The 27967-nt window shown below is 39.8% G+C and overlaps 1 protein-coding gene and 1 long non-coding RNA gene across 2 annotated transcripts in view; both read left to right on the forward strand.

The window, feature by feature from the left end:
* The window catches only part of LOC141802583 (uncharacterized), a 15805-nt gene extending 3868 nt beyond the window's left edge, over positions 1–11937 (forward strand). The window contains exons 2-4 of the long non-coding RNA XR_012599509.1: positions 2571–2822; positions 3131–3477; positions 8278–11937. This is a non-coding gene — a long non-coding RNA (uncharacterized LOC141802583). The remainder of the gene's footprint in view (positions 1–2570; positions 2823–3130; positions 3478–8277) is intronic.
* Positions 11938–12967: 1030 nt separating this feature from the next.
* Positions 12968–27967, forward strand: part of tusc3 (tumor suppressor candidate 3) — a 124282-nt gene continuing 109282 nt past the window's right edge. The window contains exon 1 of the mRNA XM_074686104.1: positions 12968–13123. Coding sequence (XP_074542205.1) covers positions 13019–13123 — 105 coding nt within the window. The 5' untranslated portion in view covers positions 12968–13018. The remainder of the gene's footprint in view (positions 13124–27967) is intronic.

Below are 27967 nucleotides of genomic sequence, written 5' to 3' on the forward strand. Positions count from 1 at the left end.
CAAGACAACTTTTTAGTGGATACAACGCGCTGAGGTAAGGTATGTATCAGTACAGTTACGTGGTGCTATGGTTTGAAATGTGACGTCAAGCTAACATTGTTGTAGCCAGCCATATGAAGTGCTACCGGCAGCCTGGTGCTCTGATGTATTTGTAAGCTAACGTGTCAACAAGTAAAGTAGTTTGGTAACTGTCTATATTTAGCCCAGCTGACAGCCCGGTGCTCTGAGACGTGTCTGTAATGTGTAACGTTAGTGAATCCTGGTTATTTCCTGCCAGTCATCGACCAATCAGAGCTAACGTAACCTCACTCTTCATTTTATTGATAGACTCTCAAGTTTGAACAGACCACTGCAGAATAACTGCTGACTGTGGGTTGGAGACAACATTAGCACAAAGGCTAATTAGCCTTTAGCTTGGGCTCTATCTCTCTCCTGTTTACAGTTGTGCCCAAAACTTTACAACCCCCAGCAGAATTTCTGATTTTCTGATGACACAAAAACCTTTCTGTCACTCATGGTTAGTGGTTGGCTGAAGACTTTTATTGAAAAAAAAATAGTTTACTCTTTTAAATCATAATGACAACAGAAACTTCAAAAGTGACCCTGTTTAAAAGTTTACACCCCCTGGCAGCTTTGGCCTGATAACATGCACAAAATTTGACACAAATGGGTTTGACTGTCTACCTAGGGTAACCAGTGATGAAACCAAAATCGAACTTTTTGGCCACAATCATAAACGTTACATTTGGAGAGGAGTCAACAAGGCCCATGATGAAAGGTGCACCATTCCTACTGTGAAACATGGAGGTGGATCACTGATGTTTTGGGGATGTGTGAGCTCCAAAGGCACAGGAAAACTGGTCAAAATTGATGGAAGGATGAATGCAGCTTCTTACCAAAAAATACTGGAGGAAAATTTACTCTCATCAGCCCAGAAGCTGCGCATGGGACGTTCTTGGATGTTCCAACATGACAATGACCCAAAACACAAGGCCAAATCAACCTGTCAGTGGTTACAGCAGAATAAAGTGAAGGCTTTCAAGTGGCCATCTCAGTCTCCTGACCTCAACATCATTGAGCCACTCTGGGGAGATCTCAGACGTGCAGTTCATGCAAGAAAGCCCAAGAATTTACAGGAGCTGGAGGCTTATTGCCAAGAGGAATGGGCAGTTTCACCATCTGAGAAAATAAAGACCCTCATCCACAACTACCACAAAAGACTTCAAGCTGTTATCGATGTCAAAGACTGAAAACTGGGGGGTGTAAACTTTTGAACGGGGTCAATTTTGAAATTTCTGTTGTCATTATGATTTAAAAAGAGTGAACTAATCTTTTTTTAATAAAAGTCTTTACACAACCCAATGAGTGACAGAAAGGTTTTTGTGTCATCATTCACATTTTCTGAGAAAAGGCAGAAAAATCAGAAATTCTGCTGGGGGGTGTAAACTTTTGGGCACAACTGTATCTTTCTTCTGCTCTTCTGTCCTTTTTCTGTCTGACAGTTAGGCTCCAGTGTCCACCATCACTACAACATTAATCACAGAAATCATTTTCAGCAGAGAAAACTCAGATCTCTGTTTTATCTCTTCTCACTACTAAACTTAATCAGCTGGCGTGGTGTTGTCATAAGCCATGTCCACACGTAGCTGGGTATTTTCAAAAACAAGACCCTCTGTTCATTAAAAAAAGAAAAAATACTTCCGTGTGATTTCCTGACGTAAAACCCATGCCAGCCAATCAGAATGAGCCCCTGTCATTCAGCTGAGACGTTTGAGAGCCAAAAACTCAGTTTACCGGCGTCCACACCAAACCATGAAACCAGAGGTTTCCAAGATCTTCACTGTGGCCGAAGTTTTCAGAAAACATTGTCTTTACTGACGTAAATCTGCGGTTTTGTGTGGACGACAGGTGTGAAAATATAAAGCTTCCCAAATACTCGGCTACATGTGGACATGGCCATAGAGATTCAGACATGCTGTAAATCAATCCAGTCCTGCCTGACCTGAGCCAGAAGCTAAGATGTAGTAATTTAAAATAACCTGTAACCAGCATTATTGGCACTGATAATCTTATTTTAAAGAGTGGAGTACGATCAGGTCTGCATCTAGAAGGGAGACTTTTTAAGATCATTTTCAAACTCCTCACAGCCCCTTCAACGTCACTAACAACTGTGAATGATATTAACAAAAGTGAAAGGTCAACATAACTGAAAACTTTCACTGAATTGAAATAGATTAATTATTCCAAACAACTAGCTGAAAAAGTTGAGTTAGCTAACAAGTCTAAATCAACAAAACTAAGACAAAGGTTGTCACAAGACATCTTATTTAATCAAGATAACTTCTGTCGGAGTTAGAAAAACAAAATGTGTTTCTTGACCTAACATAAACATTTTGAGGCAGACCCACATTTTTAAGTTGGAACAATAAGTGACATTTTACACTGCATTTGAGACCATTGAATAAACTCTAAGCATCAATTAAATGTAACTCTTGGTCAAAATTCAACCTCTTCCTTGATGTTAAAAGTCAACACCCATCCATTTATTTTCCACCTTTCTTTCTGTTCAGGGTCACCAGTGGCTGGAGCCTGACCCAGCTGTCCTCGTCTAAGAGGCAGGGCACACCCTGGACTGGTCTCCAGTCACTCACAGGGCCAGTACCCAGAAACAGACCACCTTTCATGCTCACACTCACACCCACAGGCAGTTTAGAAACACCAATCAATCTAACAAGCATGTTTTTGGACTGTGGAAGGAAGCCTGAAGACCAGAGAACAGTGGAGAACAGTGGAGAACATGCAAGCTCCACACAGAACGAATGGTACGATCCTAAAGCTGAATGATGATGATGATGATGATGATGTCTACAGACTGTATCAGGAGCCATCTTTCCCCTAAACATGACATGAGTCAGTTTCTGGGATTCGTTCAGGAGCTCTGACATCATGTTACCAGATAGACAGTAAAACATGTTGCCCTCTGCTGGAGAAAAGCGTTAACTTATTTTCTCAACCCAACTTGACAAGAAAACACACAAACACTACTTCACATACCTTCACACACACAGAGACACATTTTCCTCAGTGGTTGTAGTTGTTCCAGCCCACCGGCGTCTCTGCTCCTCCACAGGTTCGCTTGGTGCAACCAGAGCTGTGGGTGAGGTGTCCTTTCAAAGAGTGGGAGGAGGGCAGAGCTGCTCAGGTGTGTTGATTGGGGAGAAACCATTTCAGACTGAAGCAGGGTTTGTTTCTTTAAATTTGTGAGTATGCACGGTCTGATTGTCAATAAAGTTTGGTTAAATATCATTTTAAATACATACATTTGGTGATATAAATTCATCTGCTTGAAGTTTCCATGTTAGTTTGATGTGTTGTAGTTAATTAATATAGTTTGTTTCTAGCAGGTGGTTGGTCCAGAGGGAGGGGCTTAGCATTTGGCTATGGAGGAGTGTGTCTGTCTGAGGAGGGCTGCTGCAGGTACTGTCTCATTCATGGAGAAAACAAGTGCATGTTCTTTCTTTTCTTTGTCCTTTTTCCCCTGGAGACTTAGATTTTTGCACAGATTAGGAAATAAAGCACAACCTTCATTTTTCCAACTCCAGCCATTGTCATGTTGTTTTTCTGTGGATCCATTTTGCAAAAGTTTTGACAGAAAAAAAAAAATCTCAATTAAAAAATCATAAAATAAAAAATTGCATTACTTAGATGAATCCATTTCTTTTCCTATCCCTAACATCCATACATGCCATACAGCTCTTCATCACATAGATACATAGTCACAAGTTAAATCACAAGTTAAAGCTACTTCTTTAGTAGCAGCCAAACAGTTGTAAAAGTGTGGTTTGATATAACTTTCATTAGATAATTATGCAAAATAAAACAAGCAGGAATGTAAAGTTGCACATTTGAAAAACAGAAAACTCAAACACTTCTTTGGGTGGCACAAATGAAAGACCTTAAGTGCAAACAGTTTTATTTAATAACACCAGAGTGGTGTTGAATGACTCCCCCAATACTTTGAATATTTTTTTTTCTTTTTCTTTTTTTTATCTTTTGCTTAATTCCCATTCCTAGATTTATTTCACGTAGTAGTAAGTGAGTAAGTTGTGACCAGAGCACTTATGATCAGTCTTATGAAAACCTGATCATCTGAATCACCAAAACAATGTGTAGGTTGTTATATAATGTGTCTTCAGTGCCATCGCCATGGGCGAATTCCACCAGATCCATGTCCGGATCATCTCTGATCCATCAAATCCAATAGGTTTGAATCTAGTCAGTAAGTTTTAGTTCTAGTTTTAGTTAGGCTCTGCTCAGTGGTGCTGTTTCAGATCCGACCCATCAGAGTTGGATTGTAGCAGAGTTACAAGTTTAAAAAAACGACTTCCTCCACTATGATGGATGGCACTTGATGATGAAGCCATCAGTTGTCTCTCCATACTTGGGTCAGTTGGTTTAAAATCATTTTAAGTTGAATTTTCACAGTGCAATACACTGATCAAATCATAACCATTGTAACTTTTTTATGCAATATCAGACTTTGTATGAGAAACATTGGTGACATTGAGTGAGATTTACGAGTTTTACCAACTGACCACATCTTTTACCCGATACTTTCTTTGCACATTAATGTCACTTGATGAACTTTATGTTTTGAAGCGCATATATGTAACACTGTATTCGAGTTTCATTATTTTAAAAACAATAAAATAGAAAATTTATTTACAATCAGTACCAGGTTGGACCCTTTTTCCTTCAGACCCGTCTTAATCCTTGGTGGCACAGATTCAACAAGGTCCTGGAAACCTTCCTCAGAGAGTTTGGTCCATATTGACATGATAGCATCAACAGTTGCTGCAGATTTGTGGTCTGAACATCCATGATGAGAATCTCCCGTTCCACCACATCCCAAAGGTGCTCTATTGGATTGAGATCTGGGGACTGTGGAGGACATTTGAGTACAGGGAACTCATTGTCATGTTGAAGAAAGCAGTCTGAGATGATTCCAGCTTTATGACATGGAGCGTTATCCTGCTGGAAGTAGCCATCAGAAGATGGGTACACTGTGCTCATAAAGGGATGGACATGGTCAGCAACAATACTCAGGTAGGCTGTGGACTTTTTTTTTTTTTTTTACTTTCTTTCTTTTTTCTTTTTTCTTTTTTTCTCTTTTTCCCATTTTTCCCATTTTTTCTCTTTTTTCGTTTTTTCCTTTTTTTTTTTTTTCCTGTGGACTTTAAACCATGCTCAGTTGGTACTAAGGGGCCCAAAGTGAGCCAAGAAAATCTCCCCCACACCATTACACCAGCAGCAGCAGCCTGAACCCTTGATACAAGGCAGGATGGATCCATGCTTTCATGTTGTTGAGGCCAAATTCTGAGCCTACCATCTGAATGTGGAGCAGAAATCCAGACTCATCAGACCAGGCAACGTTTCTCCAATCTTCTATTGTCCAGTTTTGGTGTTGCTGTGTGAATTGTAGCCTCAGTTTCCTGTTCTTAGCTGACAGGAGGGTCACCCGGTGTGGTCTTCTGCTGCTGTAGCCCATCTGCCTCAAGGTTGGACGTGTTGTGTGTTCAGAGATGCTCTTCTGCAGACCTCGGTTGTAACCAGTGGTTATTTGAGTTACTGTTGCCTTTCTATCAGCTCCAACCAGTCTGTCCATTCTCCTCTGACCTCTGGCATCAACAAGGCATTTTGTCCCACAGAACTGCTGCTCACTGGATATTTTCTCTTTTTGGGACCATTCTCTGTAAACCCTAGAGATGGTTGTTGGTTAAAATCCCAGTAGATCAGCAGTTTCTGAAATACTCAGACCAACAACCATGCCACGTTCAAAGTCCCTTAAATCACCTTTCTTATAACAAATTTAACCACAATTTTTTGTTTATATTCTCACAAAAATAGATAAAATATGAACATATAAATAGATTCTGATTTTGTGAAGCATTTCCCAACCCCTTGTTAATGTTTGCCTGTCAGTATTTAGACTCATTTTTTTAAAAACCTAAACTGTAATGAAATTTTCCAACTCACATGCTGCAGATCCACAGATTTTCTGCCCCATCTTGTTAAAAAAATGAGTAGACAGCAAACAATAACACTTTTTTTTTACACCACGATACATCACATCCACTTTCGAAAGGAGTGAACTTCACAAAGCATGAACCTTTCTGAATAGATTGGAGTACTCAGGTAATAAATCAAGTGAACACTGGAGGATTCTCTATGAGCTCAGATTCTTCACGTATGCGTCTCTTTTTCACAACCCCAGCGTACATCGACTTCTTCTACGGCCCCCTCATAAATGCATTCAAACATTTGTATTGTATAGAGCTCACATATCTCATGATCATCACATATGCATAAGGGAACACACGAACACACTCGTGCACTCACACACACATCTACAGGCCTATTGAAAAGCCCACTAGAGAGCACAGAGGAACATTTGTTGAGGGAGTCGGTCGGAGATAACGAACATCATATTAATGAATCCTCACTCTTCGCTCGTGCTCCTCCTCCTCTGTACGTCTGATTCTCCCCCTTTTTTGCTTCCTCATCTACTCTCACACTCTCTCCCCCTTCATCTTTCTCTTTCCTCCACCTCCACCCCTCTTTCTCTTTTACTCTTTGGCTATTTTCTGCTCCCCTGTAACTCAGGGACCCTTACCACCTCCACCTCCTCCCCGTCTCTTTCTTTTCTATAAACTTTGCGCTGTCGGGCAATTAATCATTTTTTCCCAGGACATTTTTTTTTTTAAACAGGAGCAGCTGATATCGGGTATGGACAGCCAGTCCTGTGCCAGCTGGAAATGACATCACCCATCTCTCCCCTCCTCCGTCCCCTCCTCCGTCCCCTGCTTCTCCTCTTAACACCATGAACTGTTTTCTGCCTCACATTACTTTTACTCAATCTCTGCTGCCTGCAAAGAAAAACAAATTCACTGAAGCTCTTTTTTCCCAAAAACAAAGACAGCTAAAAGCCTTAAACTGAGAGACACATTTCCTGCTCAAAAAGCCACTCATCACATTTGAGAATCACTTTCACTAAGATGTAAAACAGAAACACAAACCTTAGCATTTTACGGTCCCCCTCGCCACTCAGAACTGCTTACATACTAAGATGTAATGCCATGCTTATTTTTATCCTCTAGTTCCCTACTTTGGTGTGTATTTTTACCTGCCCTATTACTCCACAGAGCCATGCAGCTGTGCACTGCGCAGGAACTGACTTAACAAGCTTCTTTGTCTCCCTCTGCTCCCGCTCCCGTACAAACCTCCTCAGACCGTGATCAGATAGGAGCTTTATGCCTCTGCTAGCACATGCAAAGCGCGGCTGTTTGCTTTTCAGAGATGTAAAAGGAGAGCATTCGATAGCAACAAATCTTTCTGTAAGTTTGGGTGCGAGTTTTGCTCAGCAGCAGTTGTGGCCTCAGGTCTCACAGCTTTCATCTAAAAGTGTATTAATTAAAGCACTTCAATTAATGTGCACATTTACATTTTCTATCAAGTGCACAAAAGATCCCAAAGTCTTTATCGTAACGTCTCACTAGACTACATTTGGACAGTGCATTGGCTGTTTGTTTAAAGCTAAAGCTCTGTACATTCTTGCAGCTGACGTCTTTAAATGAATGGATTCATCATGCTGTGAATTTTTTTAAAGAGGACACAAGACGAGATTAAAGTTGTGAAATGGAGCAGAAAAATAGTTGTTTGTAGGACAAAACAGTCTGAACATGAGAAACAATCCTGATAAAATCCAGATCCTGATCCTGCCATCAAAACGTCCGGACATATTTCCCCATATTGCCCCCTAGTGGAGAACATTGTCCATTGATGATGTTTGAAAGAACAATTCTTTTTTTCATTTTATTTTATTTTATTTTTAAGAGGTTCGTGAGCTGCTGATCCTTGCCTTTTTTTCTCTTTTCTTATACTTTGTCAAATGTAAGCACACCTCTGGAGGAGGGAATACACTAAAAAACAAAAAAATAGAAAAATAAAATCTTATCAAATGGTTTTGTCTTATTTTCAGTAGAAAGTAGTAGTAGTAGTTCTTTTTAGACCTAATATGAGCCACATGCACCTGGCCACTCTAGAAAAGTGTCTTGTTTCAAGTTGTTTTAAGACAAAAATTAGGTCTGAATTGTTTGTGACAAGTAAAAAAAAAAAAAAAAACATTTTTCTGGACCGATTAGATAAATGTGGCTCATATCAAGTGTTATCCAACAATTTTACTTAAATGAAGACAAAAACACTTCATTTTTTTTGCAGAGTGGAAACATGGCGACAGAGAAGCAAAGTCATCAGCTGAGCCATGGGACTTTAAATTCTTTTAAGTGAGTGGTTTTTTTTGGCTTGGTTCCCTAAAAAGAACTGGTCCTTTTGGCTCCCAAGTAGCTCCACAGAGTTCTTGTTGCCTTGATTAATTTATTACAAAAAAAGTAAAATAAAGTTTAAAATGATTTACCGATGTAAAATAGAAAACAAACATTACCATACATGACGACAAATGTTTTTCATATGGCTCTTTTTTATGTGTTCAGCTCAGTTGAAATGTGTGCATGCGTGAGTGCTACAAAAAGTAAATTTGAATTGATCGAACTATCCATCCATCCATCTTCTTCCGCTTATCCGGGGTCAGGTCGCGGGGGCAGCAGCCTAAGCAGGGAAGCCCAGACTTCTTTCTCCCTAGCCACTTCGTCCAGCTCTTCCCGGGGGATCCCAAGACGTTCCCAGGCCAGCCGAGAGATGTAGTGTGTCCAGCGTGTCCTGGGTCTGCCCCGAGGTCTCCTCCCGGTGGGACGTGCCCTGAACACCTCACCAGGGAGGCGTCCGGGAGGCATCCTCATCAGATGCCCGAGCCACCTCATCTGGCTCCTCTCAACGCGGAGGAGCAGCGGCTCTACTCCGAGCTCCTCCCGGATAGCCGAGCTTCTCACCCTATCTCTAAGGGAGAGCCCGGCCACCGTACGGAGGAAGCTCATTTCGGCCGCTTGTACCTACGATCTTGTTCTTTCGGTCACTACCCAAAGCTCATGACCATAGGTGAGGGTGGGAACGAAGATCGACTGGTAAACAGAGAGCTTCGCCTTCCAGCTCAGCTCCCTCTTCACCACGACAGACCTGTGCAGAGTCCACATTACTGCGGATGCCGCACCAAACCGGACCCCCTCGACACCCTGGCTGCGCCTAGAAATTCTGTCCATAAAAGTTATGAACAGAATCGGTGACAAAGGGCAGCCCTGGCAGAGTCCAATCCTCACTGAAAACGAGTTGATTGAACTATTGATTGATGAATTAATAATAAAGTCCAAAAAAGAACCATCTCCAATAATCAAAACGTCTTATCTCTGATTGTATGTTTATATTTAATACAACTTTTAACTGTTTACCGAGTAACAACAGAGACAGCCTCAAGAAATCAGACAATAAAATATAAATTTGATATTGTAGGTGAATTTTGGCACACTGTAAACAGTAAAATAAATAAATAAATAAATAAATAAAATAAATAAAAAACAGCTCCCATTGTTCACTTTAAAGAGTGGGCTCTAAGAGCTGGATCCTTCACGACTGACACATTGCTACGAGCCACAAAGGTACAAGTTCACCTCCATTTACCACCACGGCTGAAGGTCTGTGGAGAAACTGTTTGAGCAGCTCATCTTTGTACAGCCCTTTCACCCAAGCTTCTTTATGTGACCCTGAGTTTCCACATGTGTTACTCAGGGTCAGCCTATGAATGTATCAGCAAAGCTTCTTCTTCTTCATCTGGCCTTGGTGGCAGGGTCCTCCAGCATCTTGCCTCTGTTATGACTTAAGTTACAAAACTAATCTGCAGCATTTTCAAAATGTTGGGGTCATTATGATTGTTTTAAACAAAGCTTAAAATAGAAGCTTCAAAATGTTAAATTCCGTCATCGTGGACAGAAATATTTAATCAGTGAGTTGATCTGCAGCTCCATTTATAAAGTTTCTTGACAAACAATTTTGGCTTTATGGATAGTTCCAGGCTGAAGCTGTCCGTTTGATAAAACGGTCACCGGATGCAATCTTTGGTACAGTTGATTAACTTTCGTGACCTTTAAGTCCAGCTCTAAAAAAGTTCAGAAACTTCACTCCTGAGTAATGACCGTGCTTGACAATTTCCAACAAATCACTTCCATTGAGATTCTGCAACAATCCCAGCAAGTCTGGGAACGTTTCCATGATTGGGCTGCTATAGACAATGAACCATGGTTTAACAAGGCTGCAACACGTGGTGATTGTTTCACGCTGCATTGGCTTTAATATTCCAACATGCTTTCATTACAGAAGTGTGTCTGTGTGCATGTATATGTGTGTGTGTGTGTGTGTGTGAAGGGTAAATACAAAGAGAGGGAAAGGACGAGGACTTCATTTCAACCATCCTTCTGTTTCACACACAAATAACCACTGCTCTTGATAATTAATGATATTTTTTTACTTCATTTCAGTATTTAGTGATTTGTCATCAACGTTTCCCTCCTAAAGTATCGCTCTCACTGACATTAGGCAGAAGATTTCAGAGTATTTGTCCTTCCAGTAGACCATTCGACCATCCACCGGCCCTTTAAGCATCTGTTTATATCCCACACCCTCTTGCTCCCTGCTTACCGTAACTTATCAGCATGCATATTACACATCTCCCATAATATCTACTGAGGTGTTCAATTCCATTGATTTTACAGCCAGTGTTTGTTTTCATCCCCTGCTTAGGTAATAAATTAATGTACCTGTTCTTCGGGGACTGCTCTTCACTTCATGCTTCTTGCTCTCTTGAATTGCAGTCCAACAAAAATATACCCAGCTTTATTCAGCCTGGCTCAGACTTCCTGGAAGGTTTGGCTCCCACTAAAAGATAATACTGTTTTTTATGCTTTCTAAATGCAACATGCACTGACCTATCAGAGCATTTAAAATACCTTTTATCCCCCTGGAAGTAAAATCATGAGGCTAAGAGCTGATTTATCCACAAAGGGTGTACTCCAACAATCTAGCAGACAGGCAGAGAGCTCTTTGCACCACAGTGAGTGGATGCTATGTAGCAAACTAGATTAGCCACTTCCTTGCTGTTGCCTCTGGGTCAGAGTCGGGGAATTACAACAAATAACTGGAAAAGTCGGGAACCATGTTCAATAAAACACAGTTCAGAGCAATTTCTTACGTATTATGGATGATGCAGGTCTAACAGACATGTCTGCTGAGTGTGCTGAAGTATTAAAGCTGTGCTTTCTTCTGGTGATGCATTGCAGTGCTTATGTTTAAAAGTGTATTCTCTCAGCTGTTCATACATTTTAAATACAATATCAAAAGACAAACAGAGTTGACCCCTGCTTTGACTGTAAAACATTTTTGGCAGAAGTCAAATGTAACTTTGATTACTGACATTTTTTTAAGTATAATGTCTGATTTAAATATTTAGAAAACTAAGAAAACTTAAGTGGGACAGTTGAAGATATTATTGTACTTATTTTTCAGAATGAAAAACATTTTTGTTGGATCACATTCCTCTCCTGGATGCTCAATCAATTGGTTAAAGTGTTTTTCTTTATAAGTGTAACCCCCATTCCCACCCCTTGATTTTACATCTGGTATTTGAAAATATATAGATAAAAAAATGTACTACACTGAATTCACCATATACAATCAGAGAAATGATACAAAATGCAACGGGAGGGAGGGAATGATTTAAGGAGGGGGTTGTACCATTTTAAGCAACCGATTATCCACTCTATCCTGAGAAGTCTGTGCATTTCTGTCTGTGGGGTGAAATTATGGAATGGTCTGGATGAACAAACAAAAATGAGTAAAAATGTCCATCAATTTAAGTCAACTCATAGAAAAAATGTTTTTGAAAGGTATAGTATCATGGAATTAGAGTCAGTTAAACTTAAAGGCTGTTAATTAATCTGGAAGTGAATGGCTTATTCTTGTATTGTCTGTTAAACTATGCATATACTTAGGCAAGTATGTGCGTTTGTTTTCTTGTATGTATGTGTCTGTGTATATGGATTAACATGTGGGCGCATGGATGAGTGAAGGGGTGAGTGGGGGGAGGGAGGAGGGGTTAGTAAGGAAAATATTTTGGTTAATTTAGAGCGAGAGTAAGTGGGGGTAGGACATGATAAGCTTTTGCTTCTTCCTACTCCTTTTCGAACATGTTGAATGTTTTTATTAGTAGTTATAAGCAACTGTGGTATGTTGTACCCCTAATTTGACTGTTTTTGTTTTCAACTGTTTTATTTGTCTGAAATAAACTGAAACTGAAACTGAAACTAAATTATATTTTTACAATTAAAAATATAATTATATTTTGTTTTGCACTCTAAATGTTCCAATATTTGGAACCAAAAAGAGTGTCAACTTATTAACAATGACAAAAAAAAAAGAAAAAAAAAGTAAAATTCTTATCGAAATGTTGTAGTTTGGCTTTTGAAGAAATACATGTTGTGCAAAACTTTCATCAAATCTTTTAGGTTTAAACTAAATTTTTTTTTTTTTCCCCCAAGGACAAGTATGTGTTCGTTTATTAATATATTTATTAATTACCATTAATTATTATTATTATTATTATTATTATTATTATTATTATTATTATTATTATTGAAAATTATTATTATTATTAAAAATTATTTTTTGTTAAGTCAATTAAATCTTTAGGGACAGCCTTCATCACATGGTGGTTTGTTCATAGTTCAAAGTTAGATCATTACCATTAACAGATAAATAAACAAATACATTAACTTTTTATTGAACAAGTTTTGCTTAGAGATCAATATTCTACCACTGTTTATGTATTTGTAACTACAAATGATAGTTTTGCATTGAGAAAAGAGAAGAATAATGTTGCCTTTGTGACAAACAGTAAATATTCTCTAAAAACTACAAGACCCAGAAGACACTGCGAATGAAAGCTCCCCCCTCTGATTGGTCGACACAGAATCCAATCCCCAGCCGGAGACGTGTCTCACAGCCAGAGCATCCTTCCGACATGGCGTCTGTTTGGGCTAAACACATCTCTAACCTGCCGGCCCTGTCTGTTTTCTGCCTCCTGCTGCTATGTCTGCCACCGGGGGGAGGACAGAAGAAGAAGGAGGTAACGTTTTATGCCTTTAAATCAGCTGTTTGATGGCAAATGTTGTGCTGCTTCATTGAAAGACAGTGCTGCTTAACCTGCTGCCGGTGTGAAGTTAGCGACGGTGGGTCAATGAAGGCAGGAAGTGTTTCAGGGAGAGGCTACGGTAGTTATGTTTAGGGGTCTGAAAGCTCAGGGAATAGCTGTGAAACATTCCTTGATTTGAATGTGTGGCTTTCCTTCTTTGGTTTATCATGACAAATCGTTAGCAAAGCTGTTTTTTTCAGCATTACGTGACTCCATTTGCTCATTACGTTTCCCCAGCTCGTATATCTTGGATGAAGTCCGCTACTTCATTTTTCAAAAAGCTGGTTTGGCTGCGAGTAACAAATAAATATCACACTCAGATACACTGACACATGTACATCTGAAATGTGCGCATTGACGACAAAATTATGAGCGTTCCCAGCAAAGAGCTTTTATTTTTGAAGCTGATGATTACCGGAAATGCTCTGATATTGCCGTTAACTTAGCATTGACTTCAGGCGATGCTAGAGACAATACCAGCATTAGACATTGTCCTGCTAGCTGCATGGTTCGTTTTGTTGAAGAACAGCTTTAGATTTTAAGTAGTGCGGAAGTGTTAGTGTGGTTAAATGATCAAAACGAAAGTGGGTCAGTTTCGGTTAAAACGGAAGTGAGAGGAAGCTGTGTGCTCGAGGCTACATGATCATCACCGTTTGTCTCCACCTGCCTCGTGTGAAGCTGACAGAAGTTATCGAGCTTACTGTTGGTTGTGACATCCATGCACTGATTCCACAAACTAAATTATCTTCAATATACTCCAATAAAATCTTCCTGCGTCTTGTTTCAAATAGAAATAGTTGAGGATGGAGGTAACCATCATAGAGGTAAATTAGTGTCACTTTATTGTTGTGCATCCTGAAACTAAAACAAGGGATAAGATATTCAGTTTACACACACACTTATATTCTAACAATTTCATTTATCATAAAAAAGATAAAATGTGTAAAAAAACAAACAGCCAGTCAATTATAATGTCACATTACCCTGCCTCTGTTTACTCACTGCTTGTGATCAAATACACAAAGTGCATGTGATGACACAGCCGACCTTTCATACACGTTCCAGGGCGTGCTGCTTAAACCCAAGAACATGAAGACACAAACCAAATGCAGGGGGACAACAAGAGTAACCCTGTTTGAAGTGAATAATGAGACTGTTGAATAATCTTTTCATCCTGAAGAAATGGGAGGGGTGAGTGCTGCACTGGGTCAAAAAGTATGAGACAAAGGTCAGATCGGGTGCTCCTCAAGGATGGCAGTACTTTAGAAAACAACCTCCAATCCGAGGCACTCCGATGACGTTAAAATCCTTTATTATGTCAGGGACAAGTCAATACGCTTCGACTCATCCGAGGACATCAATTCTGTTGGAATAAAATATAATTTGTTTTAAACACCATACAAAGCAAGAACACTGCACAACTTTGAAAACTTAAAGGGGACATATGATGCTGATCCCTGATTTAATACTTACATATAATATAATACATTTGAAAACAAGATCTTTCACCCCCTGAATTTTCAAAAAATGAGATATTATATTTTTTCTGATATCTTAGAACGAGATTTGATGCCTCTGAAAATAGGTCATTGCCAGTTGGCCGCGAGATTTTGACCTTCGTGACGACACGAGGATCCTTTCTTTTTATTGGAGTAATCTGATAAAGCAGCTCCTCCTCTGTGATGTCAGTTAGTCACACAACCACCACCGAGGGATACACCCACCAAGAGCCGACTGACTGAGTGCTGGATGCAGGGACTCTGCTCTGCTGAGCAGCTCGGCTTTACATGGTGAATTAGCAGTTAAAACACTGTAGTTTTAGCAGACGTGGTAATACTTGTGAGACTGTGATATTTGCTGCTTGTTCTGACATGCACTGTGAACCTGGACCACAATAATGCTGCGGTAATAACATAGTGAGGAACTGAGGGTAGAGGCGATCTTTAGACGACACTTTCAGCATGATGGATAAAACAGACAGAGAAAAGTGAAGGAGCAGGATGGAGCCCTGTTATAGAAATAGTTTATTGGTGAAGTCTGCCTATATTTCCACGTATAAACTCTACATGTTACAGTACCGCTTTGACTCACCACACTGAAGCGTCCTGAGATGATCTGTGTCCAGGTGGATTTTCTTCCTCCTGAGCTGCAGAACCGTCCGGGTCTGACTCGGGGTCCAATACAAAAGGACGTATCCTACACTCTGCCATTTTATTAGTGCTATCAATGCCTTACGGTGAAGTTTTGGCAAACAGCAAACTCGCTCGGTTTGCTCCATCCAATATGACGATTTTGTAAATACTGCCATGCTGCAAAAACCGCCCCCTGGCTCTACCCCCTCCGCCCCTCTGATAGAACTGACCAATCAGAGCACAAAGGGCTGTGACGTTGCGAGGTTACTGGAGGTCATTCTCCAAACGGAGCGTTTCAACCAGATCTTCAGAATGGCCTAAAATGAGGATGTTGAGAACGCTATTGTGGGGCAATGAAGGAACTACATGACTTGTACTGAGGGCAGAAATGCTTTACAGGCATCCTAGTCTGGCAAAGTGAAAAGGAGAAACAAGCAGGATATGTCCACTTTAACAAAATATAATTTGTTTTAAACACCATACGAAGCAAGAACACTGCACAACTTTTAAAACTTAAGAAGTGCATCGTGAAAAGTGTCAAATATAAACCTAGTGCTAACAATTGTTTTTTTTTTAATTGTCCAAATTTTTTAGATTTCAAATACAATCTCTTACCTCGTTATCAAAAATCTACATAAGACTTTAAACAGGTTGTTCAGAAAAATTACGCAGCCTTGAACCCTATAATAAATACCTAGACACTGACAATGTTATTTGAGTTTGCAGGTTTTTCATGTTCTACCAGAACAGAATTATTACTACTCTTCATTTTTTATTCTGTCTATGTTCATTACCTGGATATATGTGATTAAGTATATAAAGACAAGTCTTATTCACTTTATTTTTAAACTTTTTTTTTTGTAATTAGATAAGACCTTAATTGTCTGCATGGTGCATTTCGAGACTTTTCAATGCTTGCTAAGCAGGCATTGCGTTGCCTTCACTGTGTCCCAGTGTTTTCTGGAGCAACTTGTAATGACAACTACTTCCATCTCTAACGTGCAATCAAGTTTTTTGTCTTGTCTTTAACAGTTTAGTTATTAACAGACATTGTAGTCTTCTCTCAACACCGTCCTCTGCTTCTGCCCGAGGTGCACCAACACACTTAATTTATTTTAAATGTCATAGTTTGAACCACATTTCATTTGTTTACAAGGAAGATGGAGTTTATATCCTAAACTACAACCAGTCTGTGGGGCAAGCTCTAAATCTTTTATCTTTTCAAACACCTTCAGCATCTATTTCAATGCACAGTCAGTGGTTTCTACCCAGTCATAGGCTTACAGGGCCTGATTCTGCCTGAATGTGACCTTAGCAGAAATCGACTTTGGAAATTGAACAACACTGTTCAACTGTTTAACCTTTCCTTTCAGCTCACTTTGCATATAGAAAATAGACTGAGTGGACAAATATGACTAATAGAGAAGAGGAAATCATGGACAAAAACACTAAATGAATGGAAAGCAGCATGTCAGCGTGTGAAGAAAGAGCTTTCTGAGTGACTGGAAGAATAAACACATGAATAAATGAACACATTAACCACGGATGGAGAAGAATTTGAATAAATGAAATATTGAGACTTATTTGCCCTCCAGCAAACAGATACACACACACAAATCTGGTTTCCTGGACTAATTTGATGACTTGAGGTGTGTGTGTGTGTAATGATGGTGTCAGGGAAAAGTAAATAAAACCCATCTCACACTTTCTGTGTTGCTAAGAATTACAAAAGGTGACTTTGTGGTGGCTGTGACTCAGTGGTAACGTAGTGACTCCAAGAAGAAGGTTGACTTTCCAAACACTGGCTGCAAAGTCAAAGTGTCCTCAGGTAGGACACCAAAATCCAAACAGCTAGCAAGGATATCAACGGTGTGTGAGTGAGATGAGCTTTTTTCCAAATTTGATGAGCTCTGTCTCTTTAACCTTTGATTTAAGAGGCCAGTAGACTGATAAAGCCAATTTCCAATATTCAATTGGATGTGTTGTATATAATTTACACCATGCCTCCCACCTATAACCTGTTTCACAAGAGTGAAGCCAAAGTACTCCTCTGGATATTGTGATGCTAGCCTGAGGTGGCAGTAGAAATCTGCTGGTGAAGCTCTTCCTTACACCAAAACGATAAAAGGCTACTTCATCGGAGGAGGAGTGTTTTGGCTTCACTTTTGATGACCTGTCACGTTGCCCATCCTTTTCCTCACTGTCTCTGTGACTGGATTCAGGACTGAAGAGTTACACTGTGTTATCCTCCCTTATATAACTGCTTTCCAACCTTTACGCTAAGGGACAGTCTGCTGACATCAGTGCTTATTTTCAGAAACACCTTGTTTCACTTTCACTAAACGACACCAGGGAGTTTACCGTTATAGCCACAGTCTGCTGTTTGCCGCTAACTGGTTCAAGGACACTTCTACATTACCTAATGAGTGACAGAAGGAGCGTTTCTCCATCACACGCTCGGCTGCTGAGTATCCAGCTGTTCGGCTGCCTCTCTGCTACTGACACTGACACTTGGTCTGCGCCTAGAGCTCTGTATTCTGTCCGTCAGTTTATCACTGTGGTCCTTTCTGCCTGGCTGAATGTGACTCTGTAGCAGGCAGCACACGCACTTACAGATACTTGAGCCACTGGAGAGATATTGAGGGGTTATAATGTGAGAAAAGCATCCTCTCGCCTGGGGCTACGGCGGAGGAGGCTGAGAAAGATCTTATTTAGCTGAAAATGGACAAAACAGTGAGGCAGCATTTTGCATTCATCTCACAAGCTCTTGCTCACTGCACTTCAACGTACCTCAGCCATCACATACTTTAGCATTTTAACTGTTTGGCTGAGATACAGTTGAGTTTTTAACTCTTCAGAGTCAGTTTGAAAATGATTGTGCTTTATTAGACCTCATTTTAAACAACTTTGATAAATAATTTGAAATCACTTTACTCTCAAACAAGCTCCTAGTGGTTAATTCATTGTGCTTCAAAAGTCCTTTGGTGATTTCTAGGGCTGGGATGATTTGCTTTTCTGATTCAATTCTTTTATGATTTATTTATTTATTTATTTTATTTCATTTTATTTTATTTTATTTTATTTTATTATTTTTTTTTGGGGGGGGGGGGGGGGGGGGGGGGTTGCAGATTCTTTGATAGTTTTGATTTTAACTTTGCTTCTTAAACACTGGACCATGTGAAAAAGTTGAATGATGATACCAGGAGCCATATTCTCCCAAAAAATGCACATCCTATGCTATGTGAGACAGGTTTTAGGATTTATTCAAGGATCTTACATCTTAACTAACTTATTAAAAAAGACTGAAATGAGGAACTTAAACAAAAAAAAAAAAAAAAAAGATTTTTGATACCGTTATAAATAAAAAACAAAACAAAATAAAAATCAAATTGTTAAAAAAAACAAAAAAAAAAAAACAACCTAATACTACAAAATATCTTTTTTTTTTCTCCCACTCATAGTGATTTCAGGGTTGTATATCTTTCTTTGGGAGCATTTTTATTTCATCCAAAGTCTTTATATATATATATATATATATATATATATATATATATATATATATATATATATATATATATATATATATATATATATATATATATATATATATTCCACAGTTTCTTTTTATGACATTCAAATGAAATGAGAGGAGAGCCCTGTCAGGAATATATCGCAATATTATAAAACAAGACAGAGTGAAGGAGACCTAAATTCAAGGCAACGGCCAAGGGTAGGCTGTCAAATTAATAATAATAAAAATAAAAATACAGAGCTTGCTTTTCTCAAAACATCACTAAATAGTAGGGATGGGTACCAAATTAGATACTTTTATAGGTACCATTTAAATTCTCTGTGTAGTACTGACTGATTCACATAAAATCAACCACTACCATGTTTAGGTTCGTAAACGCATCTTTGTGACTGTGAGGGAGTGAAAGAGTAGGGGATTTTTCATGCTGGACATGAACACAGCATTGCTTTGTCCATGTATTAGAAAATAAATATAGTAGTTGTAAAAAAATAGAGATTTTATTTGAAAAAAAAAAAAAAATAGAAATGAAAATTTATGATCACATAAACACACACAAATGTACCAAAAATTGGTACCGTTGAGTATTGGAACCGATTACCAGGTGCTGGGCATCTGTACGGTATCATTTCAAATGCAAAAGGTACCCATCACTACTTATTAGTGTGATGGGATTTACAGTATAGATATTGTACGTGAGGTTAAAGGGAAATAGACCTTTTTTGTCCACCACTCACTGTGAGCACCAGGTTATTGTTTTTGCTTTTATTGCAGCCTCTTTGTCTGATTCAAAGTTTTCCATGGTCTGACCAGAGACAGAGACAGAAAGAGTTTGCAGGTGGACAGCAGGGATGCAGAAATGGGAAATTGGCATTTCAGCATGAAGCCCAGCGCAGATCTTTGTAGCTCTGTGTGCGGCCAATGAAGTGCGAGACGTATCCAGGGCAGGCTTAAAGTGTTGGCTGGATCTGAAAGAGATTCATGACTGGACAAAGGTATTGGTGTGGATATTTCAGCTCTGTTGGAATTTGGAAAGGGATAAGTCCTGACTTACTTCAGGTCACGTTTGATTTTATGAGAATGAACAAGGGACAGCAGCTCTTACTGACAGAGGAATTGCAAAGAAAACAGAGGAAGAAGCTACAACCAGACCCCAGCCTGAGAGAGAAGTTACAAGCAGAGTCCTTCAGCATGACCAACTGTATCAAGGTAGTTAATGTGTGGACATGAAAGTAAGACTAAGTCATCTCCAACTTGTAATTTTAGAAAAGTATTGAGACAGTCATATAATACATTCATCCAGTTGAAAAAATCTGAATCAATTATATCACTGTAACTGAAAATATGTAACTGCAGTTTGGGTTTTCCACTTTTTGCATGCAAATTTAAAAAAAAATCCAACCTGCATACAGATTATGTTTGAACCTTAATACAGGTGTCATTATATCATAGACTGTATGAAACATAGACATTGTCTCCCTGACGTCACCCGTCTGTTTCCGAAACGGAAAATGAAGTAGATCGGCTATCACGGCCATATTGGTAGTGGCAAGGGCTTCACGTACAGCTAAAAGGTTCCTGTTGGTCACGTGACCCTGAGCTGCGCCTCTGATTGGGGGAGCTCTCGATCGTAATATAGTCTGAGCGGCCGAGTTAAAAAAAAATTCACTCTCCATACAGTGTGTGCTGATTGTAAAATTAGCGACTTAGACAGGAGACGTTTTTTGAACTGGGCTGTAAACAGGTTAATTTCTACTTTGAAAACAGTTTTTTTTGGCTTGGTGTGTTTGAGACTTCCTGTACTTCCAGAGACAGCCTCAAGAGGGCACTGGCGAAACAGCAGATTTTGGCACCTCAGCATTGTCTCATATTCTTCTTGCATTTTATGCATCAGAGGGTTGAATTTAACATTAATATAGTGATTTAAAGTAGGGGTGAGTATTGGCCAGAACCTCACGATATGATACACATCACGATACTTGGATCATGATACGATAATATCACAATACTGTGATATATTGTGATATTCTACTCAGTTAACTATTCGATTGAAAACAAGGTTTATATTTTATTGTGTTTAAAATACAGATAGTCAGATGTAGGGTTTCATACACACACTTAACTTGAAAACATAAAGTGTGTCAAGTTTGTCACTTAAACTACTGGACATTAAACTAATGTTGCAAAAAATCATTGGATGAAAGACATGGTCAGTTGGTGAAACTGATAAATGTCACTTGGTGTAACCAATGTCACTGATAAAACATCTAATATTCCCCAATCATGTCTATGAGTATTATTTTATCAGTCTACTACACTTTAAAATGAAACTTCAAATTATTTTAAACTAACTGACCAAAGACTAGAAAAAAAAACATTGATGTTTACAGCATCAAAAACCACATCATCAAGTTTAGGTGTTTTCAATATACTTTGAGATAATATTGATTATACAGTGTGTAAGAAAAGATACAGAGTAGTAGCTCTTTGGCGCCATCTACTGCAGTGGAGGTGTGGAAGACATATTGTACTTCCAACTTACCTAAAATATAATTTCTTATTTTGACGAAATCATTGATAACAAGAGTTGAAATATCAATATTTTTTCACAGGTCAAAGTTTTGTAATATATTGCTGTATCAATTACAATATTGAGATGTATATTGTGTATCACAATATAGCCTAAAAATATCAAGATACTGCTTTTAGGCCACATTGTGCAGCCCTAATACGAATGCTTTATTTGTTAACTATTTCTTTTAGTGACGTCTCGTCTCTAACATCCTTGTCCAATCATTACAGACTCATGAAATTAAACTTCACCTGTCCCCAGGTGTTTCTTGTTACCAAACATAAGCGGTCAGTTTTCTGCAGTGTTACGTGTGTGTTCTCCACTAGGGGGCGACATGGGGAAAATTTGTCAGGGCAAACTACTTGGAGCAAACCTGGACCACTCGGCTATTTGCACTCCACCATTTCTATTTTTCACCATTTTTAACCTCATCTTGTGTTCTGTAATGTGATTTTTAAACTCTCACATTTTCCCATCATGATAGATCCATTCATTTAAAGACGTCAGCTGTGAGAGTTGTTGAGTTTCTGCAGAATGTGCAGAGCCTCAGCTTTGAACAAGCAGCCTATGCACAGTCCAAATGTAGTTTAGTAACAAGATATACTCTGGTTTATTTAGTGACTTTGTCAGAAAATGTAAATGTACACATCATTTACAACATGATTCATTTCAGTGGCATAATTAACACATTGTACGATGGAAGCTGGAGGCTGTGTGGAAATGGATCCTGGGCCTGCCTTAATCAGATCTAATTCATAGTGTTATGTCAACTCCATTTTTCACTTATTGGGGGCAAGTAATTCTTTTTAGAGTTATTTATGCCCTAGAAAGAAAAATATAGTGTTAAAAAGCAGAACTAATCATCATTTTCTAATGTTCCTCGTCCTTGTAGGGCTTATCAAGATAAAGGGAAGGGTGGGTGGAGCGTTGAGATAAAAATAGAGTCTGATAGGGAATCGGAGGAGTTGAGGAGAAAGTTAGGCAGCAGGATTGTCACAGACAGGGGAGAAAGAAAGAAATTAAGAAGAAATAAAAAAAGGAAGTTTGGGCAGCAGTGGTGGACCCCTGCCTTTTTAAATCAGGCTGCATGCCCCTCAGGGAGTGTAAGAAATAGTCATGGAGAGAGAAAGAATATTTATATCCCTTCAATACTGCCTCGTTCATCACCCCAGCTCTGCTAGATATTATATCCAGCTTGTGTTGTGTTTCTGTCTTAAGGCTGACTACAGCACAAAGAAAGAACCAATGTAAGCACTTCCTATACCCAGGCACACGGAGTCAGGGGAGGGAAAGACGGGAAAAAAGTCCAGGGCAGCGAGTCTGTGGCAAGGAGAATTATATATCAAGAGAGTTATATATCTACAGAGAGATGGAGATTGCAAAGTATCGGGGCTGCTACCCCACCCAGGGACCAGTCTAATAAGTGGATCGGAATAATAAGAGCTGCTACCTCTGCACACAGAGGCACAATAAAGTACTGGGCAGAGCCTTCAGGGCATAACCTGAGCCACTTGCTGAGTTTAGACTGGGGCTTATGAAGCTAAACACTGTGTAAGCACTATTGACTCTGGGTCTTCTGTCCGACCTGCTCATTGGAGAATAAAGCATAGCCCAGAGTTTACACGTTCTGCACTGTGTCCTCAGATTTTATTATGCAGACAGGAGTGTGAGTGAAGATGGTGGGACGCATGATAAGTTTGTGAATGTAGTAAAATTATAAAAAAGAAGAATTTTTAAAAAAAAAGTCAAAACTTTTCACTTCAACTCGTCAGCAGCTGAATGTCACTAATTTGTTGATCTCTAACAAATTGATATTTGCGACCACCCGTTGGGAGCAGCTGAGTGATACTGCCATCAGTCAGTGAAAATATTGACCAGCTCTTCACATCTTTTTCATATCCTTGGTTTTGCCAAAGACAGAGCAAGTGTACAGCTGTGCCATTTTTCAACATGACTGGGTTTTCTGGAGATTTGTGTGTGTCGTGAAATTCTAGTTTTTAAAATAACCCTGGTGAAGGTTCCTTGAGAAACTTTTAGTTCCTGGTAAAAACATTTCCTGGAGCCACATGGTTCCTGAGGCCCATTGTTTAACTGCATTTCCACCATGGACCAAAGACCCAGGTGGATTCTCCAATTCAGGCCAAAAATAAATGCAGTTGCATTACACCCCCAGACCAGTGGAGGGCAGTGAGACAGAGGCATGTAGCCTGTTAGCATGGAGGATATTCAGCCTGTGCTGGTTCTGAATGGGCTTCATGGTAACTTGATGGTGTTGTTGTCACTTGGAAGCACAAAAGTGCTTGTGGCAAAGTTGTCGTTGGTCATAGCTGTTTGAAACCCCGGCCATGACATTTTTTGTTGATTAGACATTTTTTAGTATTTTCAAATAATTTTCCCAAATATTTAAATTTTTCCTCATGTTATTGTCTTTGGACACTCATCAATGGATACACAGAGGCCAAAGATGTTATTTTTCTTTCAGAAATGAGCATTCATTCATTTTCTGAACCTCTTATTCTGTTTAGGGTCGCGGGTGGGTGGAGCCTATCCCAGCTGTCATTGGGAGAGAGGCGGGGTACACCCTGGACTGGTCACCAGCCAATCACAGGGCTGACACAGAGACAGACAACCATTCATTCACTCACACACTCACACCTACAGGAAATCTAGAGTGATCATTTAACCTGGTGAGCATGTTTTTGGACTGTGGGAGGAAGCTGGAGAACCTGGAGAACCCATGCATGCACGGGGAGAACATGCCAACTCCACACAGAAAGGCCCACTGGCCAAGCTGGGAATCAAACCGTTGACCTTCTTGCTGTGAGGCTGCAGCGCTAACCGTTGTGCCACCGTGCAGCCCCCAGAAATGAACATATTCAACAACAAAGCAGCTATTTCAAACTGTACACAGGTTCACAGAGCATTTACTTCTAGTTCCACAAGACTAGGACAGTAGGGTACAGTAATTTCATGAAACAAAATCTCCGTCTCACAATACGATATATATCACAATAAAACAATATGATTCAGTAAGATTTGATACACTTGCATCCTTTTCTGAAAGATTTTATAGGGACAGTGTGACTTTGGTGACATCTTGTGACTGTTCCATTGCCTTGTATTGATTTTATTGAACTGAAAACAGACTGACTTCTCCAGTGTAAAGACGGTATCTAGATGGGGAACAGTGACACCAGTGGCTGGCTGACCTAATCACTCTTCCTGCAACGCGAACAGGGTGAGGGTGAAGGGCAGCAAGCAAGATGCTGGGTGGACCAAGAGGGATTTGATTGAGACCAAATGTTTCGATACTCGTGGCTGAAAAATCGATACCTTCTGCAGAAAGAAAAATATGTATTTATATTGCTGATTCATTTAAATAGCTCAGCCTTAGACCTGCCTCTATCACTGCTTGGCCAATCACTCGGCCACATGTTTCACACTAGCTTTACTGAATGCACACTAACAAGGTACATTTATATGTAGTACTAGGCCGGGCTGGGAGGAGACCCCGGGGTAGACCCAGGACATGATGGAGGGATGATATCTCTTGACTGGCCTGGGAACACCTTGATACCCCCTCAGGGGAGCTGGTAGAAGTGGCAGGGGACAGGGGACACTGGTCTTTGCTGATGGCACAACTTCCCCTGCGACCCGGACCTGGATAAGCAGTGGAAAATGAGGTTTAGTATAACACACAGTTATATTATATAACAGAGCCTTGGTCCAAAGCATGGAGCTGGCAGATACCAACCTGCTCAAATATCGAGCCCGTTGATTGACAACTTTCAGAGATGCATCCCAGATAAAAACTGACGCCCATATCTTTGAGCGGTTAGTGGACACAATCTATCTTTTGTGAATTCCCCTGCTGAGTATAAACACTTGTTTTCATGTGAGAATCTGACTCTGAACAACACGGTCACATGCTGTGAACAGAGGGTTTTGTTGGAGTTGGGATAAGGGAAGCTGTTTCTCTGTGAGTGTGTTAGCGACAGTCATCAGTCCACTGCAAAGCACGACACTGGGTTTGACCTGGGCTTCGTAACCAGACTCCATCTTCCATCTTCTTCTCCTTTTCCTCTCTTTCAAATCCCTTTCTACCAGCCCATGTTTATTCCTGCTTTTGTTTTGTCTTTCTCAAATGAAACTCTTCCTTTAGTTGTCATCTTTTATACATGTATGCCATCACTTGGTCTTGGTTGATTCTCTTTGCCCCTTTTTTATAAAAATGAATGCGAACATTTCGAGGGTCCAAGGGAGATGAATATTGAATCCACCTTCTCCTGCTTTGCCGACACCGACCAAACTGCAGCTAAACAGCGTCCGTAATGCCGCCATATTTTGTGCAGTGAAATGTTTCAATGTTCTCTCAGTGAATTCAGGGGTGATTTGTTTGGATCTCGCTCATTAGCCATAGTCATCTGAATTATTGATGCAGCAATGTCAGGCCTGCTTTCCCGATGACTGATGGCCTGCGTTCCCAAGTCATTTTCCTGCACTGTTATTCCTCCCTCTCCCCCTCCTCTTCCTCCACCCCTTTCTAACACCTCTGTAACAAATTTTCTGGGTGGCAAAAGGATTTTCATCTCCCGCTCTCCATCCCCTTTCCCCTCCCATGTCACCTCCCCTGTGTCTCTTTCCTTTAACTTCCTTTCTCCGCGCCCGCCTTCGACATTTCTATATTTATGTGGTGTCATAAAACAAATTCCCTCTTTTCTTTTACTTTATTCCCTACTTTCCTCGTCTATCAGATCCTTCCCTTGTTCTCTCTTCTTTCATCTTCCCTTCCCTCGTCTTCCTTCTTTGCTCTCTTGCCATTTCCCTGACATTTCTGAGGCTAATTTCTGGGCCAGCCCTGTTTCAATCTGAGAAGATTGAAGGGTATTTCCCTCTTGTTGTTGTGAGCATTCATTTCTCAGTGGCATTCTCCAGATGTATGGGCACTTGCTCCTTCCAAAATGTCTTCTTTTCTTTTGCTGAATTAGCCGGGGGAGTCATTGACTCCATCATGTAGTCAGTTACTTACTTAATATGCCACTCACTTATTTATGCAGTCAGTCATTCACTCAGTCATTAACTTACCGAACTGCCATTTACTCAGATATTACCTTTCCATGTCACTCAGTCGCACACAACTTCCTGCTCGCTCATCAGCGGGTGATAAATCTGCTAAATCACTAAACAGTGGCTGTCTCACTCTGTAATTTGTGGCTGTTTTAGTCATGTTGTTTTCTCACAGAACTCATATTCTGTTGTCAGATTTTACGGATGGATTAAAGGTAGTGTGTCATTTGGAAATCAAGAAAATTGTTACCTTTACTCAGGTTTTTGGATTGACTATTACAAATGATAAAATCATGGAGAAACCTGAGGACTAAATTGATTGTAGCACAATATCTGACAAGACTAATATTAGCATCCAGGGACTTAAGCGCCGACATCTGGGTTTTGAGAGTGTTTTATAGTACAGTTAGAAAGGAAAAGTTGCTTCTGCTAGCATTGGATGGTAATACATTGGGTGCAGCTAAAGGCTAGCACAAGTTTTTCTTTTTTCAAGATAATCCCTGATTCAAAGCAATCACAGCCCTCTCACTTTACATGACCCTGCTTATTCCCTAGCTTAAAGATCAGTCTGCTGTTGAGATAGACTAATATGATTTTTTAGGGAACAATATCGATTATTAGGAGTCAAGGAGGCCGATAACTGATATTCATTTGCAGTAAAAATGAAAATACTGGCATCAAAATTTTGAACAACACAAACTCCAACAATTAACTTTGTTTAACTGCATTCAAGCACATGTTTATTAAACAGCTCCCAGGCTCAGCAGCATGTCTTAGAAAGTTAAACAAACACTTGAAAAAATTGCTCCATAAAGATTTTGGCAGATTATAAAGTTTTACAAAAAAATAGCTTTATGTCTAACCAATCAGGTGGTGGGTGACTGTGGATAATAAAAAAAAGTTTTAGATTGATTTCTTATCAGTGGTTGATCAAGAAAAAAAAAAAGGACAGTGTTGATATGCCTCTAAATGTTGGTCTATCTTTAGTTGAAGGGATGGATATCAAAAACTGTTTCCTGTTAAGGATTGATAAGAAACCATCCAATCTATAGACATTGTCATCCTTAGTGCTAAACGATTCCTTCATTGATTTTTCACATTATGCTGTAGCGGACGCGTTGTTATGGAACCCACATCAGTTCTAGGTAAACCCCACCCCCGCTGCTCTCCAGCCCTGGTGACGCAGTCAAACCACGCCTGCAACACGCTCACGCGCAGGCGCAACAAAACAAACTGAGATGTCAAATGCTAACTTTGTCATGCAAGACGCAACACACGGAAAATACACAAGTAAAGAGCCCCGGGGGACTCTGCTCAACCATCTGTGGTTCAAGTGGTTAAATAAATAAGGTGATATTAGTCAAAATTAACTTGATATTTGTGTTAAAATTGCCTGTTTGTCTGAATTTACTCACATATGCAATAGTGTTGATTCCCGCGCAATAATGTTGATTCTCGCTCACTCATATTGTTGTCTT

Source organism: Halichoeres trimaculatus, unplaced genomic scaffold (genome assembly GCF_033239565.1).
Source record: "Halichoeres trimaculatus isolate MK-OKI-2021-1 unplaced genomic scaffold, fHalTri1.1 fHalTri1_scaffold_2, whole genome shotgun sequence".
NCBI lineage: Eukaryota > Metazoa > Chordata > Actinopteri > Labriformes > Labridae > Halichoeres > Halichoeres trimaculatus.